Here is a 19,999-nt window from a genome sequence, read left to right on the forward strand (position 1 = left end):
ATTTCATCTCCCGATATAATTCAACAGAACAGGCGATATGTATTATTTTGTGACAAAGTCCTTTAGCAAAACTTAATATCAAAGAAATAACTACTCGGCTTGCAACTGTCAGTGCCTCTAAAGAAACTTCAGCAAAACTTCAGCACTCACATACTGAACAAGCCCTTTGACACCTGTCTCAATGACTTATCTGCATTTAAATATAATACTACCAATTCACTACAGAGAGAGCAGTTGTCTTCAAAAACATAAACGCTATTTTTCTCCAAAGTGAACAGTCAGTAATAAGCTCACCCTACAGATCACAAGTATGATGACCTCTGTTCAAACTGGGGGATGCTGGAAGCAACAAAATGAGGTTGCAAATTGTTCCAGCACGGCAAAGTTCACAGAGGAGGATAGATAAAGGGAAGCCATGAAATCTTTAACATTGGTCATATTTGTAAACTGCCCATCTTCTCTAGAAAACCTGCAAAAGTGTGAAGGAAAACTTCTGAGCCCAACTGGGCTTTGCTGGACAAGTCTAACCCAGAAGGCAGTACCCTGGAACATCTACCATGTGTCATGCAGTCAAGCAACTTGCTGTGCACGTGACAGCAGAGCAGGCTCAGAAACAGCATGTGCTAGTTGGCCAGCAAATCAATTACATAACATATAACAGCTAGGCCACAGTTTTTGACAGAAGCTGCCATGCCCTGCCCTGCATTTCAAGTACTGGCTGAGATCATGGTAGTGTCAAACTACAAAGGGAAGGACATACAGTGTGAGCCCGAGTTGCACATTGTGGACTAAATACTTGTTCAAGTCTTCATTTTCTGCACACAGTTGATTCACTGGTTGAAGGCAACAGGCAGGGAAGGGGAGGTGAAAATGGGAAGGGAGCTGAAATCAGCTGGAAGTGACTGATAAGTTGTTTTTCCTCTATGTCACAATTTGATGGAAGATCCTCTGGTAAAAGACCTAGGAATCTTCACATAGAAGACAAGTGAAGATTTTTCTAAGAGAACCTGCTTTTTACAAAGGACACTTGAGGGAGGGGCAAGAGGGAGGAATCTTTAAAGGATTTTTATAAACATCTGCAGTGCTAAAAGTAAAATACTTATTGTAATGGACAAAGAGGTGTTAATCATTTCATACTTGTTCACTTGGAAACTATAGAACATACCTGAATTACCATGTATTTCAAAAGTGCTTCTAAAAAATAGCTAGTTAAATCTTCTTGTCCTTTATCTCCCGATTGTGGAGGAACAAGTGGAGTGATTTCCTCTGTAGTCACTTGAGCTATTTAAAGAAAAATAGGAGTACACCTAACATTTAGACCACTTCTTCTCATGCATAAATATCTACCGAGTTATGAAGATAGGAATGCACTGGGGTAAGCACAGACAGTTATAGGTAAAACAGTACACCCACAGATTAATGAAAATCAGAAAATTTTAACTAATAAACCACCACAGAATTAATTTCTTACACATATAAAAATCACACCAGATAATAACTAGGTTTTCTTAATGCACCTTGGGAATCTACCTGCCAAAACTGAATTTTTCCAAAAGGTATAATCCATTTCTTTTGGAATTTATGCAAACAACAGAGTAACATTTATGTTGCACAAATGCCAAATCTTTACTTACATCTTTCACAATTTTCTCATTTCACAGTTGATCAGTTACATTTTTTTTAAGTTTTACTAGCTGTATCTTTTCTTTGCCTCAACAACGAAGCTACTTCAGAGTTGAGTTTTCTCCTGTTCCTGTAGTTAGATGCTCACATTTCACTCTTTGCACTCTGCATTTCACAAGATAACTGCAGAACAGGGCTTAAGGATGTAGCAAACTTTTGCCTGCAGAGCTATCCTGCCATGAAATTTGTCTGCTAAGTTTCAGAAAATTTAATAACTAGTCACAGAGACACTGCCTGCCTCTACAAGCAACAAAATATTAAAATACTGGGTGAAGATGGAAAAAAGGGAACAGCACTTAATGTTCAGAGGAAAAAGCAGTTAACTTCTTATTCCCACTTATGTGAATGCACAGTTTGCACTTACGACCCCATCTAATTGCAATTCATTAATAAGTAAGCTTAAAATCCCACTAACAAGAATAAATTGAGTTAGTAGGCAAGAGGCTGCCCAAAGTAACCAGTATCTGATATTTACTGCTGGAGTGAACAAAGGAAAAACTGTCTTAAGAATCATCTTAAGAGAAAAATTATCCTCTATTGATTAGAATCAAGATAATGACCTTACCAGTAAAAAAAAAAAATCTAGAAAGTATAAAAACCTTATCTCAGAATGCTCATGCTTTTCTATTGATGCAAACCTTTATGACCTCAGGTTTTGCAATTTACAAGGTCTGATGCTTTTCAAAGATTTCAAGCTGCAAAAATACCACAGCCTTAATTGCCTGGTCATACCCAGACACATTTGTCCTTACACAGTGCCCTAAAAACCACTCATTCTCTTAAAGGCCACACCAGAAACTGCTTTGCACAGCTTGGTCCCTGGAGTATGAACAAAGCCAGTGCAAATGTTCAGTGCAAGCAGAATGTACAACTTTGCAGTAGATGCAGTATCCTCTTGCAATTCTGAAGAATTGCATAAAATTGGTCAGTTAATTTTCCCCCCCATGTGTTAAGCTACAATAGCCATACTTAGGGAAAACACTCCAACAACCACAAAAAACAACTCATCCTGAAAAATAACAAAACAGTTGCTACTGAAAGAGGACTTGATAAACTGCTAAGAAACTCATTAATATCTCCATCATCTTCCTGGGTACATATGTACTTTAGTTTTTGTTACCTCAACTTGCCTTTTCTGTGACTAGACTTGAATTATGTTGAGAATTGAGTAATATTACCAAATAACTTACTTTCTTGAACATTAAGCGGAGGGTTAATGAGATTATCAAGTGTTCGGGGGCCATATTCAGACTGTGGTGATGAAAATCCAGGAATCAAACAGGAAAACATCCATAATTGTTCTTTACTACAGTTATTTTGAAGTGCTTGCAGCCACAAAAGAAAGAGACGCACGCCCTCTCGACGTATCTTAGAAGGAAAAAAAATGGAATAAGTTATCTTGTCCCAGAACATACAAAAGAATTTCCACTTGTCCTGGAAGGAAAAGGTGAGTGATAGAAAAAATGAGGACAAACAGTATGACCACCAGCAATCAGCAGAGCCAATCTAACACATCTGCTGCTCCTGCTGAAATGCAAGGGTAACCCTGGCACCTTCACTGCTGTTTGTCTCTCAGAATTTTTCATAGGGGCTTCTCTGAAAGAAGAGGAAAAAACCAACACATGCCTAATCATTTGCTTGACTACAGCACTGCAAGACACCACATAAATTTTTCAGAAAATAAAGACTGACATAAAATTTCTAAATGTGTTCGTGACAACAACAGAGTGAGCTTTCTGTATCAGAATGACCCATTCTACCTTCTTCCACTTCTCCTTCAAAAAAGGTGATGGAGTCCTAGAGCACTCCCCTCCTGGCTCCGTATCACACAAGCCTGCAGGTGGTTTACAGAAGAATGGAGCAGCTGTTTGCTGCAGTACCAAAACTACACGGCTTTTGTTCCATGGTCAGCCATTTAAGTTATTCTACCCACTAGCAAGTCTCTTTGGCACATAGATAATCTTCCATTTCCAAGGTAGTTCTGATTCCTGAATCCTAAAACCAGTTTCCTTGCCCCTAACAATGAACGGTTAAGGCAATACTTCTGTGTTAATGCAAAATCCTTTAAACCACTAGCTACTCTATATAAACACATTACTACTCTGAGTAGTTCTACCGAGGCAAAGATGATGATTTGAAGTCATTCTTTCACGACACACGAGTTATGATCTGGTTCTGATTCCTGTGCTTTTACCATAAAAATTTGCTCTTATGTTCTTATTTGTATTTTTAAGTATTTTAAGCAAATGTAGTATGTAACTTTTTCCAATACCTTTAATGAATTTCCAGTGTGAAGAAGCTTCTTTAAAATCAACCCTAAAAAAAAGGAAAAAAATATGTTTGCTTTTGTTCTTTCTTTCTATATAAGTAAGATGTCAGAGTTCTCGGTCAGACTTGATAGTAACTTTTAAACAAGTCCTTGGCAATCTCCAGTTTAATCTTGGTGACCTTGATATCTTCAGGCAACTGACTCAATGCCAGAAGGAAAAAAACCAAACATCACCTTTTATAGCTTCCTCATAATGTATAATATCTTTACCCAAGGACTTTTGAGATGTAGTAAATTAAAAGTAAATCATTCTCAAGTCATCACGATGCATAAAATCAGCATTCCCCATTTACAAACACCAACCTCATGTCAATTTTGAAATGTATTACTAAAAGAAAAAAATAAGGAAAAAATAATAATTAAAACTTTAAGCTTTCCACCTTGTCCTTGTTCTTTCTCAGCCACTGTTCTATTTACAGATTCCCAGATTTAATTCTATCTAAAAGAGCATTAACTACTTTGGTGGGGTTTTTTGTTTGTTTTCTTTATTATTATATTTTTCCTTAACCTAGCTTGCAAGAGTTTCAAGACCATAATCCCCGGTACACCACTTAAAGTTCAAGGAAATGAGTAACACAAACTACTAGTATCTACTAATAAAAAAGATGCTCAAAAAAATAAAGTAAAGAAAAAAAAAAAGTAAAGAAAATCAACTCACCAATACTATGAAATTGCCATCTCTGATGAATCCTTTCAGGAAGGAGTTGTAAAATTTTCTATAAAAAAACAGAACCCAAGGATGCATGTTGCAGATGTTGGTCTCAGAAGACAAAAGAGTGCTTTCGCAAAGGCCACAGGTCAGAAGCCAAAGCACCAACTTAGAAAATTCCCACACTGCTCTCCTTGGAAGCATTATTGTCCTTTCAAGATGATCCCATTCCTAAAGCTAAGAAGCCCAAAGGCTCTGACAGACTGTCTGACAAATCCTGCATTAGAGACTTCAGATGTTATTGCAGTTCATCTGGCTCCACTGCCTCTCTGATAGATACTGCTGCTTTTGGCATAGGGAATGCAATAGGATGAGCACCTGCCTCAGTTCTAGTTCACAACAGGTTGCATTAGATTATTCCACCTTTCCAGTGGCTTAAGCTAGGATGTTCAGCTGTCAGCTTGCCTATGTGGCACAAGCAAATATTCGCTTCTGCCTTCTCAGAGGGGTAATGAGCTACAGCAAAACAACCAAGACAAAACCTCTACACTTAGGTCGGAGGATGATCGTCTTCAGACAGTAAGAAACAGAGCAGTTAGTAACAAAGGCAGTTAAAAATTTATCATGTAGCACTTGCAACATTTAAACTAGAGGCACTTGCAACTCGTAAATAACCTAGTTTCTCAAATAAATTCCTGGATGTGGCCCTCCAGCACCCTGTGCAACTGCTTCCAAAGCACAGATGACCTAATATCCCTTTATGCAGGAACTAGTGAACAAATGAACTAGCTCTCTTCATATTCACCAACATACTTCACTAATCAATAAATGATAACTGAATTTGTATTCAACCATGAGGTAAGCATCGATCAGCTTTCAGTTTTACGTATTTAAAAAAAAACCACAGTCCTTGTTCTATAATTAGAAGCCTCCATCAAAAAGGAAAGACAAAAATTTTACATTCTAAGCTATTTCTAAACTATAGTGTCTGCTCAGAAATGTTCTCATTTAATTAAATTATTTCTAATTTACCTAAATTAAGTCAAGATATGCTTTTGGAAAGGATATTGTGAAATGCAATTTTCAAATAATGAATCTTTTTGAAAGTAAAAAGGATCTATAAAAAACACTTCTGCAGTAGCAATCTATTATGAGAAAAATCAGAGATAACAGCAATCAAAAAGTCAAACAGATCACAACTAAACAGAGATTGACTTTATGAGCATTTCAAAGTGCATAATGCACTATGGGGGAAACACCACCACCAAAGAGTAATGAACTATCTGCAGACATAGAAAAAAATATCTTTTTCCAGTTTAGACATCTTCTTGCAAAACTGCAAGTCAAATTCTTTTTCTTCTCACATAAAGCACATAAATTCAGCTCTAAGCAAAAGGAAGAAGGAAAGCAGTTAAATGCAAAGTGTATTTCCAGGCAAAGTGTATATTCCTGTAGAATAACAGGACTTAATTCAAAGCAAAAAACATACTTAAATTATCTTACCTCAAAAATAAAAAGAATAGAATCTAATTCTTCTCTCTGAGACTTGTGACCTAGATGCAATTAAAAATAAATAGAAGATGCACTTTCATTATCAAAACAAAATATAAAAGCACTGATGAAGATCCTTAAATGTGTAAAACAAAACCCTGCATTTATACAACCATAACTTTGCATTACTTAAGCAAATAAAAATTACATTTCATAAATACAGTTTATAACAGGTACAGTTTGTATAACTTCCTATTATGGCATCAACAGCTGGGAGAGACTAAGTTACATAATATCTTGTTAAAGAATAATTCTGCAGAACACAAAGTATAACACCTTAAGAATCTTCACTTTGCAAAAGGACAAACCTCGTCATCAGAGAATAAACACCTCTTGCTCACCTCCACTGTGCATGTCTCACTGCTCTGCCTTTATTTGCAAAGTTAGTGCTTACACATATTTCTGCACAGCTAATGTTACCATTTGTGACCACACAGGGCTTTATTTACAGCAGCCTGCATTATTTTATAACAAAACCACAAGAACTTAGACAAAAAATGTTCTATTTAGAATACTTACCTTTTTGTTTAAGGCCAACTTCAATAGTCACAAAGTTTTCAAAGAACACATAATATATATGTGAGAAATGTAGGTCAAAAAACTGTTTGAGATCAATTGATTCTGCATTCTCTGAAAAACAAAACAGAACATTGTTTACATTCATAATCAACCACTGCATACCATTAACCAGCATAAGAACTGAAGATATTTAAAAGAAAAGTTATCATTGGTAAAGAAGCTATTGAAGATTTTATTCTTTATATCGAGGCTAATAAAATTCAGGACGGCATACCATAAGTGCCTAGTGAATTTTAAACCAGGAAGCAGCATCTTCTTGCACGCTCACTGTTTGCATGACAGTAATGCCAGCAAATCCCAATTCCATCAGAACTAGCACTGTATGGATAAATCTGGTTTTAATTGTTAATTTCATAGAAATAAAGTTGGCAGTGGTGCCCAAACTCTACAGCAGAAAGACCATCATGATTCCCAACTGTAATTACTGGACACAGTTAAGCTTACTAAAGAAGTATAAGAAGGATGGTAAACGAGGAACACATCTGTTCGTTGGAAAAACAAGCTGTGAGGATGTAAACAGCAGCACTGGATTCCCACCTCCTTATTCCCTCCAAGCTCCAACATGCACTTTACTTTCTAGTCTGGCTCAGCCCCCCATACTCCTTTGATTGTGTGCTCTCAGGAGATCAGAAGCTAGGACCTCAGGGATACCCTGAGGTGGAAAAATCACTGTTAAGTATAGAGGGATGTGCTTTCTGGTGTACCTCAGGAAAGTTTCCAGATTCTCTTCCCACAACCCCCCAGATGGTTTTGTGCAAATCCCCAGTAAAGAAATACAGAGTGATTTATCTAGATTAATTTTAAACCGATCATTTTAAACAACAAATTCCTTCAAGCCTTAGTACACACTGAACCAAGAGACACTCTCTGTCCTGTTATTTAACTACATAAGACTAGAGAAATTAGGTGGACAAAACAATAGCATGGAAGCAAAACTCTCCCCTTTCAGAATAATGATGTGAAACAAACAAAACCAAACAAAAATAAAACATGAAGGCAGCCCTTTCACCAGCTCTACACACTGAGACATCATCTTTCACTGTAGATATATCTTCTATAAATTGCCTTCTAATTCTGTATGGGATCATAGGGGTTTTAACCTATGTATTCTAATTTAGAATACATCAATCTTTACCATCTTACGTGACTGGATATAGAAATGGTAGAGTAAAAAGCACAAAATGAATCAACTGAAATGCCAAGACCATGGCATATTTTCAGTTATGTTTTATTATGTAGCTTTAGAGGACTATCTTAAAACAAATTTTGCTATAGAAGTTTCCAATACAGATTTTGCTGTATCACAGCATTCTGTCAACATCTTGCATAATGAGTGTAGCAGAGCCAGAGTGCTCTAATATAGCCGACAGCACTACATTAGCAGCTAAGATCAACTCTTAAGCAAGGCAGCTCAGCTGGGAATAAACTTAGTGGTCCAGCAGCAAGCTCGTGCCTGACCACCCAGAGGATTACCAAACTCCCAGTTCTGCAGAAACTGCTACACCACATACAGATCAGCAGCTGAACTGTCAGAGTTTAACAGATGGAAATGTCATAGGACAACAAAAACCAATTCCACTTTAAACAAGCTAGACAATGATTTTCAGTTGTCCGGACAAGTGCACACAAAATGGACTATCACTAGAGCATAGGCAAAGCCAGTACAAACACTTCCATTCATGGGGCAGAACCCTAAGTGAGTCCTAGGCTAGGGACAAGAAAATACAGGTGGAAGAAAACAAAAAGAGTCTGAGATGGGAGGATTAAAGGAAAAAAAAAAAAAGCAATGATTGAGATGTTTGGAATAAGGGTGGCAGAAGGCATCCTGCAGTCCATATACTTAACTGCTAATGGGAATTGCACACAGAAAGTGGTGGAATGGTTCACTTGATGCAAATGTGCCAAAAAGACTAGTTCCAAATACTAAAGGGAAGGGAGGCAGATAAGCAGGGTCTCTGCCAATCAACACATAGGAATGTTGCATTTTTGCAGGCATGTTAAATGTTTTGTTTCCTGAAATAGGCCCTCATTCCTTCCCCAGACATGGATCAACTCCGAAGATGACAAAAAAAAAAATCCCAAATCAAATGTATTCTTTAAACAATCAATAAAACAGTCAGCAATTTCTAGAGACACTATTCCTAGATTCTTCAGGCAACAAACTGAAGGTTTGTCTACATAACCAGCTGAAGAGTGATTCTCATTTTACCACATAATTGCATACGTACAATCGGTACTGTGGTAATGCATCCTGACTTTGGGGTAGGAGGTAGGGTGGAATTGCAGAGGTTTGTCCTTTTTTTTTTTAATTATTTTTATTTTGTCTTTATTTATTAAAAAAAATATGATGTCAATGACCTCAGAAAATGCTTGAAGGATCTAATTAACATGAAAATTAACATCTAATTAACATTAAAAGCATACCTTCAGAATACAGATATAACTTGCGAGAGTAGGAGGCAAAGTAAAAAATTTCTTGACTTTGCAACTTCTGTAGCTAATGCATTTCTCTCTGATTTCTTCCTAAGATCACACTTGATAGCATAATCAAAAGCAAGATTTTAAAATTCAAACCAATTACCAACAATTGAATTCTTGCAATAAACTGTAATACATTAGATGGAAGAAAATATGACATTTTATTCAATGGCAATTTTGTTCTTTCATTATGTGAAAATAATACTTTTTAAAAAACCCACAAACTATTTCTGTTAATGCTGAAAAACAGGTTTCCTTCTAAGGAAGGGAAAATACAGTTGTTCTTCTGATAGGTTTGCCACCTAGACCAAAAGACAGAATCTGCTCATCATCAAAGGACAGCTATAGTGCAAGGTAGGTGTTTTCAGCAAGCTGCTGGTGCAGAAATTTGTAACCTTGCGTTCGTCAAGAAGTTTGGAATTCATTATAAATACCCTGACTAAGAATTATGGCAAGAAGGAGGAGGGGGAAAAAAGCAAATACAGCATGGAGATAACAATGTAGACCTTAAAAGAGTTTGATCTGGAAATCATCTAGTCTGGCCACCTGTAAACATCATTCCATCTCACAGCTACTGCTATACAAGGTATAATCCACAAGACTAATACATGCATGGAGACACTATTGCTCTCCTTGATTATTGTAACAATTAAAACTTCCAGTTATGTGCTGCTGTTATAGCTTTCTTCGTTAATTAAGGATCTGATTTTTTTCTTAATGAAAATGTCTCTAAAATATTCAGTTTACCTTTATCCTTTTGATCAGCTAAAGATACACCTCCTCAGTTCTCACATCTTAAACCATTTTCTCCAACACTAGGTCTCTGTCTCTTCTCTATGTTCTCTCAGAGTATCATAAATGTTGCATACAAACATAAAAATAATTTCCTCTACAAGCAGCATATCCTTTTCAGACAGCCTTGAACTTGGAATTTGCAGGAAGTTGCTTCTCTGTTTTGGCTAGTTAAGTCTTTTCTGCCTTTTTAAGAAGAGACATAGCCTTGTTTTGAGGTAAAGTAGGATTAAACAGAAACAGGCTTTCCTCCATAACTTCCAGTACATTTCTTTTTTTATTTTTTAAAAAAAGAACTTAGTTACATGATCTGTGGTAGAAGAATACAAACAAACTAATGTACTCCTTGTGTTCTTTGTTTCTATGTCCGGACTGGGAGAGAAGGACTCAGAAATAGATCTGGCACCATATGAAATAGTTGGAAAAGTTCCTCAGAATGTGAGAGGGAAAAATGAGACATTACTGTATTCCAACGATGTAAAAACTAAAGTTTCTACTGAACAAAGCATAGTTCTAGTACACTAAAATCCTGATTTCCAGTATTTTAAGAAAGTTGTTTGTCAAGAAAATGCAGTTTTCCTCATGCTTTAGAAGAGGAAGAAACATGGATCTTTGATTGCTGATTTTTCCTTAATAATTTTCTGTAACTTAAAAACTGGTAGAAATCTGATCTCTCTACTAACTCTGTGTTCAGTGGGTTTTTGTCTGTTTTGGTTTTTTGTTGTTCTTTTTGTTTGGGTTTTTGTTTTGTTTCAAGGAGAATGTTACATTTAAGCACAAGGAGACACAGTACAGCTTCTCTCTCCTTTTCTTCATCCATAAAGCCTCTAAAAGAAGGGGTTTCAAAGTTCAGCATTAAGTTAAGTTCCCTTTTTCAGTTTAAGTTTTAGAAGTTGTACTTAGCTTATGGATTTCTGTTCTAATTTGATGCAAGAAACAGAGAACCAAACTAAAAATGCATGACTAGCTATTTAAGATATTTGACCCTCATTACAAGAGCATTCAAGTACCAGATCTACTGGAGTTCCTATTTCCATTAAACCCACTGAAATATGGAAGTTCTGCTACTCCCTACCTTATGACTGCAGCAGTAGCAAAGAAGGACTAAAGAGAAAAACCCAAAACAATCAAACCAAAAAACCCTCCTACCAACTTGTGTGACTGTATTTTAGAAACTTGTTTCCTATGTTTTCAAATGGCTCTTTTGAAGCTTAATTGTTCAGAATTTTCTGAAAGGTTACTTTCTTTTTAAGTATCTCAGTAAAATATTCAGAACTTAAGTGTCCATACTGATCATTTTAGTAAGCAAAGATTCCAGGCCAAAGTCTTCTTGCAGAAAATTTGTTCTGACTGAAAGTAAACCCATTTGCTCCAATGTTTTTATTATTGTTCATTTATTAGCACATCCCTTTTTAACTGGGAATAATTTCCATTCAGAAAAGTATTTCAATAAAAATTTCACCCTTAATAGTACACATTAGAAGGAGAATACTATTTGAATATCATACTTAGAATTACAATACTAGAGGATCACTTGAACAAGAATTTGCAAAGCTTACAAGTTTACATGTACAACACCCCAATCCTTTATTGGAAGAAGATCTCAGTGGCCTTTAACTGTTATTATACACAATTTGTCTTCCCTGTTCATCTTGTTTTCTAAGTATTACCCTACAAATTATTATAAACTAATCCACAAAATCTGCTAAGTATTTATAAATGAGTTGAGAGGAATGCATCTATACCATTAAGATGATGGCCTGCTATACAAAATTAAAATATTATAAAGCATGTAAGTTAGTACCTTTCTGCACAGGACAGAACTTTAAAGGTAAACAATCAAAATACTGAACTTCAAAAGAAATACCCCCAAACAGATCTCAGACATATATTAACTTTTCTGAAAAGAACTTCCATCAGTTCACACTGCATTGCAGAAATTTAACAAAATAGTCTAAACCATTACAGATTAGGTTGTGGTTAATTTTATGTTCTATTTTAAGAGTTTCAGAATTTATACTATGTTTATGTATAAAATTGTCTGAGCACATGGTATAACAAAAACATTATACTGTCTCATTCCAAGACTTACTGGCTTCTAGGTCACTTTCCCTCATCCTTACTCAAAACCAAAATAGTAATGACAACTGCAGCAAACAATGACCTGGAAGATGGCCAGACTTCTGGATCTATTTCTGTAAAGCAGAGGCCTGCTATAGACTGACATGTTCAGTATTAATCCTTGTAACAAACTGTCGCCACTAGAAAGCGAGAGTCCTCCAGTGTCCTCCTTTTCAGTTAACATACAATCAGATTAGACAATAGAACTTACTCATTCTTAATCCTCCATGCTGAAAAATTTAAGGGCTTCTGTACAGGAAAACAGCAGACAGGTTCAGTTACATAGGGATTGTCTCTTGAACAGAAAAGCATGTCACTGAGAAAGGTTAAGTGGAAAACCTCGGGAACCAACTGCTGGCTCTGGCATAGTTAACACTGTCAAAGTGAAAGAGCCCTGATAACAGACCACAAATGCAAATTTATTAAACAAAGCCTTCACATTTGCAGTAACTGTAGCTGTTTTAGATCTAACTAACAGCTATTTAGCAAAAACAATTTTTTTAAAAAAGGTAATTTTGTCAAAGAAAATATTCTTGAAGTTTTTGGTACTGAAAAAGGAACAGACTTAAAGCAATCTCCTAATGGACTTCTATTTCGCATCAGACAAGTCTAAACTCTCAATCACCACCATTTTTTAGATAAAAACACACACAAAAAAAAAATCACAAATAAATAAGCAGGTTAACAGCACCAATGAACATCACCTACATACAAACTGTTACACCAGTGCTTTATAGGATTGAGCAGAAGCAGCTGCCAGCTTTCCAAGCTAATTCTCTCAAGGTGCTTGCAGCCTCCAGAAGAGTTACACCAGTAAACTTTTAGGAAATACTTCCACAACAATTCACACGTGTTCCACAACTTAAGCCTTTATTTAAGCAACTTCAAACGCTTCCATAGTAATGTACTCATTTTCATTCCAAATTGCCACAAGCTAAACCCACACAAACCTTTTCCTTCACAACCAAGTGGTCAGAGCTTCCCCTTTGTCTACCCTGGGGCTTTGATCTGGCTCCAGCCCTTACTCTTGCAATTCAGCAGCCCTGGCCACTGCTGCACTCTGCAAGTCTAGTGCAACATTAGCTAAAATACTAAAGCAAAGCAAATCTTCCCCCTCTGCTCCTGACCAAAACATAATTGGTTCAGGGCTAAGTCAAGGCTGACAGAACATGAAGTCCAATTTCTTAAACTGCATGCAACCTACATCCAGATCCACAAGTTACAGCAGTGACATTGTCCTTTGACTTAGATTTACCAGGAAAGAAAAAGAAAAATAAACAAGAAAAAGAACCAAAACCAAACTCCTACAACTATTGCAAAAAATAATACAGCTTTGCACATCCACAGAAACTTCTGGAATAGTTCTCCCCAAGAAAACTCCAGGCAGCTAGTTTTGTTGTAGTTTCTCATTTGCTCTCACTTTAACCACCATTAAACGTTTTTCATTTATGACTGATGTTGATAACGTGCAACACCAATGAATGCCATCCAGTTGAAGCATTAGGGCCGACTGTCAGTGAAATAGATTTCTTAAATTAAAATCCCTGTAGACAAATGCAATCTCTGTTTAAGTATATTATTTAATATTAAACAATACATCCCAATGGATATATTGGGTCCAACACAGCCCATTTCATTCTGTCCAGTACAGCTTGACTTTTCCGCTTCAGAGATTGCTTACATGAGATGTAAAGCACTAACCAACCATCAGGAATATAAAAACCAAAATAATTAAAAAAAAATCCCACACTTTAGATACTCAGTTCTTTTAGTGTTCCATTTTACAAGTATTCTCTCCATGGTTCCAGAGATAAAAGCAGTATAGTTTTGAGATATCAGATACAAATAAAATAATTTACAAGAAGCAGTATATTTCCTTTTTTCTTTGCTCTGGATTAACAGATTACAGGCCTGTAATTTCTCCTCTACAAAATGTAAAAAGAGGGGGGAACCTAACCCAACAAGAAAATAATTATCTTAAGAATTCAGCTCTATAAGTAAATTTTAAACCAAGCAAGTTCATTTGACTTACTTGCACACAGTAAGATTACACAGCAATCAGTAAATATTCAGAGGTTTTAGCTTTTTTTTTAAATACATATATTTACACATTCTGACAAATTCAACAGGTAGCACCAACATATTTGATATCAAAACAAAAAGTCAATATTGTTAAGGTAAGATCTTATGAAAGGGTCACATATCTAGTTGCCTTAATTATTTGCAGAATGCTCACAGCAGTGTTTTAACAAAAGGACATATCAACTAAGATTTGATGCTTGAAAGATTACTAGAACAAACTTTTATAAAGTACCATTTTAAAATCATAAAATTTTAGTTTGATGTTGAAGTCTGATTAAACAGTGCCACATTATAAGAACAATGCAATATTATTTCCATGTCATTTCTTTTTAATGATCCCCAAAATTGCAATTAGCTGCTAATTGACTGGGGACTGCTAAAAATATATATATTTTCTGGAAAATCACAGGTTTCATTCTGCAGGCAATACCTTATTTCACAAGGTGTACAATGTGCCTCCCCTTTCACCTGCAGAAGAATTCTCAGTGATCACCTGCACTAACAGCAGCTGGCAGCCTTACGCCAAGGCCTCCCTTCTGAAAAGGCTGAGCCCCTGCCACACAGACTGAAGGAAAATCCGTTTGACGTTCCCGTTCAAGGTCTATGTACTCTAACTACCACAGGCACAAACAGTGAACACAACTGTTACAGCATTTCCACCATACAGAAACAAGACAGTTGCACAATTTGATAAAAAGTCACACACTGACCAAGTCAGCATCATAAAAGTGTATGAGATTCAAAGCTACTCCTCAGAAGGGAGAAGAAAAAAACCAAAAGGAGTGGGGTGGGGTAAACACTTCCCTATGGGAGGAAACTAATACATCTCAAAAGATAAAATCTATTAAAGCAAATAGTTCCAGTTGTTCCAAGAAATATACTGCAGCAGGATAACGATGAAAAGCAGATTACCTTCATTCACAGACTGCTAAGTCCCAAGATATGAGACTTCAATCTCTTTCCAATTTTTCTTAGCAATAATAATATTACTTGAAGGTCTCTTAAAGGCTTTAAACTCTACTAAAAAAACCTTACACCTGTGACATGCATAAATTTGTCACATACTATATTTGCTTTAACAAATCATTTAATTAATTCTGAATTAGTCCCCTGAATTTCACTGAATTTTCTTTGGTTCCTGAATTACAAAAAAAGATGAATAGAGCCAAATTAAAGCAGATCAGAGAATCAAACAGAAACAGCACACTGAAGTGGCAAAGAGCAGTTATCTACAGAATAGTTTCAGGGGGAAAAAAAAGAAAACAAAAAACCAAAACCAAAAACAAACCACAACAAATGCATTTTCCCCCAGTATGCCTGATTGGTAGCCTAGCACTCAAGAGCTTCCCAAGACAAAAATATTTTACTGTAACTCATAATTTCAAATTCAGTTTTCCTAGTTTTTTCATATGTGTTTACATCTTTTTCACTATCTATCCCTACAGAAAGGGATTTTAAAACTTTCAATATCTTTCCACATTAAAGTTTTGCTCTCATCTGAGTCAGTCATTCTCATACCTAAATCTTCCATACACTGCCTGTAGCAAGAAGACTCCTAAAGTTACAATTGTATTTGGTATAATGGTACATCACTGCTTCACGAAGACATAAGGATATATGTCTTCATATCCTTATGCAGGTTAATTTGCATCTTTTACAAAATTTAAACCAAGTTGTCACCAATGACAGGATACCTTTTCCTAGAGGAATACAACTCACTGCATGCTAAGCTATCTTGTAAAAGATGAAATTAAAAAAATTCCATTTAATGTACACTACTTTTAATTTGTTAAAAATAAATGTCACAGCCTTTGTGCTATCTATTCACTTAGCTTCATATTAGGTACTTGGATATTGTTCAGTCTCTTCTGGTCCTTACTAACAATGACATTATACTATCGTAAATATTTTTATACAATTCCTGACTAGCACTGTTGCCTTGCATGATGCGACTCTCAATCTTTTACCATAATTAAATTTTTTAGATTTCTCCTCTTTGGTTAATAGATAGCCAGCAGTCTATAATTTAAAGTACTCACCTCTTTTCATGACTATTCCATTATTTTGGCTTAGTTGAGAACCACTGCTTTGGATGTCTTGATAAAATAGAGGGAAAATGACTTAATACTCCCTTTCCTCCCCTCAAGTCTTAACCATGAATCCAAGGCCATGCCTGTCTATTGTTGCTGAACCAAGGACTAAAGAGTGCAGAAAAAAACAAAAAAAAAAGAATTCTGGTCCGTTACTGTAAGTTAAAGAACAAGAGAAAATTCTCTCCTTCTCCTGGATGTGAAACTGCAGAAAATCCTCCTCTGGACAGTCTTTTAGTCTCCAACGTGCAGGGGTTAACAGAGATAAACAAAAATTATTTTTTATTCATGAAGATGCTGAACTGAGATTTCCTCCCTCATCCCCTCAGATAGTCTGTTGCCAATAGCTAACTTGGTTCCCCTGAATACATGGAAACATGGCAATTATTATGGTGGGGGAGTTGTCACTGAGGAAAAAATGATACACAGCACTATGCCGCTCAAGCTGCAGGACAAGCGGCACTATGCTGCTCAAGCTGCCTGTATAAGAAGCCATCTCAGGCAGAAGTTCTATCTTATAAAAACACTTTAATTTTTTTAATCTGATCCTGCAGATTAGTCAAAGAAAGAATTGGAGAAGAAAGGGCATAGAGCTTATGTTTTGGAAGCCACTTTAGGCTGTAGCAAAATTCAAGGAAAAAAGCAAGGAGGTGATCACAGGAAAGACAAACTTCAAATAATCTGCTGTACACTTGTCTTGCACTACAGTAGGAATGCACACAGAAATACCTTACTCCCCTGCCCTAAAAAAGACCTTGTTTTTGTACCTCGTGCACCCAGGAATATCTCCATAATGACAAAATCTTGTAGATGCATCCAAACCAAACAAAGTAAGAGTACTGTTACACTTTTCCCTACTTACACAGTCACACACTGTGTTCTCCCAAACTCGGAGAAAGGATAGTGTGGGAGCTGTGCTTCAACAGATGAGATATACACATGGAGGGTGAGGCATCATATGAGAATATCCCCAGCAGATTTAGTCTGTTTTACAGGCAGTAAACAGAAACCTTAGATTAAATAAGAATGTCTGCTTGACACCAAGTTCATGGCTTTCATCTTACAGAATGTATCCAATTATTAAGAAAGCTGAAGAAAAAACGTAAAAATAAATTGCAAGCAACAGAAATATCAAATCTATAACAGATCAGATCAAAATCGCTCAGTCTTTTGCAGACTAAAGCAAAACTAGAAATATTCAACATACTTTAGCCAGGAAATCTAAATTCAGAGAGGTACTTAGTTTCTTCAGAATGCTTTTTTCTCTTAAATTTCAACTGATAAAGCGGCTAAAATCAACATAGAGCAAGCCACCACTGGCTCAGTATAGCTTGTTAGGAAGAGTGGTACATTTAAGGGAGGCAAGAGGAGATATCTGACTACCCAAGCTCTTAGATAGCTAGCTACACAACTATTCTCCATTTCAAGTCTAGATAATTACTATGTTGCAGAAAATAACTCATGCAGCAGCAGATGGTGCAACATGGGAACACCTGTTCCTTCAAACACCAATATAAAAAAGGGAGCAATAGCCATTTTCCTTTGAAAGGAAAGAATCCAGCTTCAGAGGACAAGGTACATAAATACCACCAAACTGTGAACAGAACCCAAAATAACCCATTCAGCATTCTGCACTAAACACAGAATGCAGCTGCCCTTGACCCAGCCCTGCTCACGTATTGTTAAACTGTCAGAAGAAATGCAGGGATTTACAGAACTGAAGAGCCCAAAAGACACTCTGGAGCAAACTTCTTTTTTCAAGGATAGCTTGATGACAATTACTTAGCTTTTTACAAACACATGCAACTAACAGATATTTTGGAATGGTTAACTTTAGGGGGTTTTTTTCCACAGATTTTTTAGGAAATTATTCCATGTAATTACAATTTCCAATTCACTAGCCAGGTTCAGTGGCTCTTCCCATGGAACCGCAGAGGCACTTAAGGGCTTGCCTGCCCTCCTTGACCAACTGTGTTTTCAGATTGCCTGTATGGATGCTCCTCCACATCAATTCGAGTGAGCACTTACTGCAGTAGGTCTTACCTTGAAAACGTACACAAACATAAATTGTTACTGTAAGAACGCAGAGGAAATGGATTAAGGAGCCACAGCACCAGCCACTTCTATTCATGCGCACCAGCAGTTATGTATTCTAGAGAATAATTCACAGTGTAAGCACGGCAGTTTTTCGCCTCCTTCCACAGTCACCAAAGGAATTTCACCTTCAGACGCGGTGGAAATGTCCGTATCTTGGTGGAAAACCGGGAGCAGAGCATCCCGGGCCCCCGGCACATTGCTGCGGCCCCGCCGTGCCGGGCGTGGGGTCTGCACCCGGCCGCCGGGTGGGGTCTCTGGCCGGAGCGGAGCCCCGGGCCCGCCTCCCGGCCCAGCGCCCGGTCCCTGCATGTTCCCGGTCCCCCCTGCGCCGGGACCCGCGGCCCCCGCTGACCCGCTCCCTTCCCCCCTCCCGGCCGCCTCACCGATGAGGACACGCAAGTGCTTGAGCCGGGTGAGCGGGTCCTTGCGGGTGTCCAGCACCTTCTGCGTGGATTTCCGCACGTCCCCGTGCGGCTTCTTGGAGAACATCCCGCCGGGCCCGAGCCCGGCCCCGGCCCCGCGCTCCAGAGGCAGACAGCGGCCTCCGGATCCGCCCGCTCCAGGGCCCCTACATATCCAGCGGCGGCAGCGCCGCCTCCTCCTTCAGACTCCGGCTGCGGCGCAGCGAGGGCGGAGGGCGCGGCGCGGAGCCAAGTCCCGGGGCCGGGCCGGGCCTGCGCTGCCCCTGCTTCCTCCCCTCGCCCTCCGCCCGCTGCTTCACGACAGCCGTCAGGTGCGACCCCATGCGTCCCCACGGCAACCGCGCCCTGACGTCATGGCGGCGCTGCCCCGCGCACCTCCGAGGCGCGGCGGGCTGGGCCGCGGCTCCCGCCGGACCCATTGCCCGGGACGGGGAGCAGGAGCCGGAGTGGGACATCGAGGGGCTCGCTGCAGCGTCCTTTGCGCACCTCGGCAACAGTAACTGGTGTAGGAAAATTTACTTCAGCTGTTTATTAGTAAAATGTGAAGTTATCCCATCACACAGCTGCTCTGGCTAGCAGAGACACTGCAGTGTAGGGGGGAATCCTGTGGGCAATAAGGAAATGAAATTCAGGTGGGGACCGTATTCACCACGGCAGCGACTCCAAACCTTTACTCAAGTCTCAGTTGTGCAACCGGCAATTATCTGTCTCATAGTTCCTCTTTCCACACTGGTCCTCAAAGTGCTGCAACTTCTCACCCTGAGCTCCTGCCCAAAGTTGCTTCTCACTGCCTACGCCTTTGGCTGTAGCACTGGCATCAAGACTGAACCATCAGGAGTGGCTGGGTCCAGCACGACAATCTGTGGCATCCTCATTTCTTCTGCGCTCTGCAGGATGGTCATACCCACACTGTTCCTATAGCAAAGCCAGAAATGGGCTCAAGAGACAACATTTGTCCCAGTCCCAATCACAACCTCACCAGTGAGGTCTGCAACAACAGCCAGGGAAATGTATGAGGTGCCTTATCAACTCTGCTGCTGAGGGCTGAATTATAAACATTCAAAAAGCCCAAAGTTTCTCCTAAAAGTCCAACATTGGTTTGCAATCATGAGATAGAGAATTCTTG

General features: G+C 38.3%; 1 protein-coding gene across 17 annotated transcripts in view; it reads right to left on the bottom strand.

Annotated features, from left to right (window-relative positions):
- The window catches only part of RALGAPA1 (Ral GTPase activating protein catalytic alpha subunit 1), a 142,909-nt gene extending 123,767 nt beyond the window's left edge, over positions 1 to 19,142 (bottom strand). For 15 of the 17 annotated variants that reach the window (XM_017829411.1, XM_017829409.1, XM_017829406.1 and 12 more), the window contains exons 1-7: positions 18,835 to 19,142; positions 6,732 to 6,842; positions 6,165 to 6,214; positions 4,671 to 4,728; positions 3,956 to 3,999; positions 2,874 to 3,051; positions 1,166 to 1,281 (exon numbers count right to left, since the gene is read on the bottom strand). In XM_017829411.1, the coding sequence (XP_017684900.1) occupies positions 1,166 to 1,281; positions 2,874 to 3,051; positions 3,956 to 3,999; positions 4,671 to 4,728; positions 6,165 to 6,214; positions 6,732 to 6,842; positions 18,835 to 18,940 (663 nt within the window). In that variant the 5' untranslated portion in view covers positions 18,941 to 19,142. Of the gene's footprint in view, positions 1 to 1,165; positions 1,282 to 2,873; positions 3,052 to 3,955; positions 4,000 to 4,670; positions 4,729 to 6,164; positions 6,215 to 6,731; positions 6,843 to 16,303; positions 16,505 to 18,834 lie in introns of those variants that run through there. The other 2 variants (XM_017829408.1, XM_017829412.1) reach the window with 2 other exon arrangements.
- Between the last annotated feature and the right edge of the window lie 857 nt (positions 19,143 to 19,999).

The sequence above is a fragment of the Lepidothrix coronata genome, unplaced genomic scaffold, assembly GCF_001604755.1.
Source record: "Lepidothrix coronata isolate B3197 unplaced genomic scaffold, Lepidothrix_coronata-1.0 Scaffold164, whole genome shotgun sequence".
In the NCBI taxonomy this organism is placed as follows: domain Eukaryota; kingdom Metazoa; phylum Chordata; class Aves; order Passeriformes; family Pipridae; genus Lepidothrix; species Lepidothrix coronata.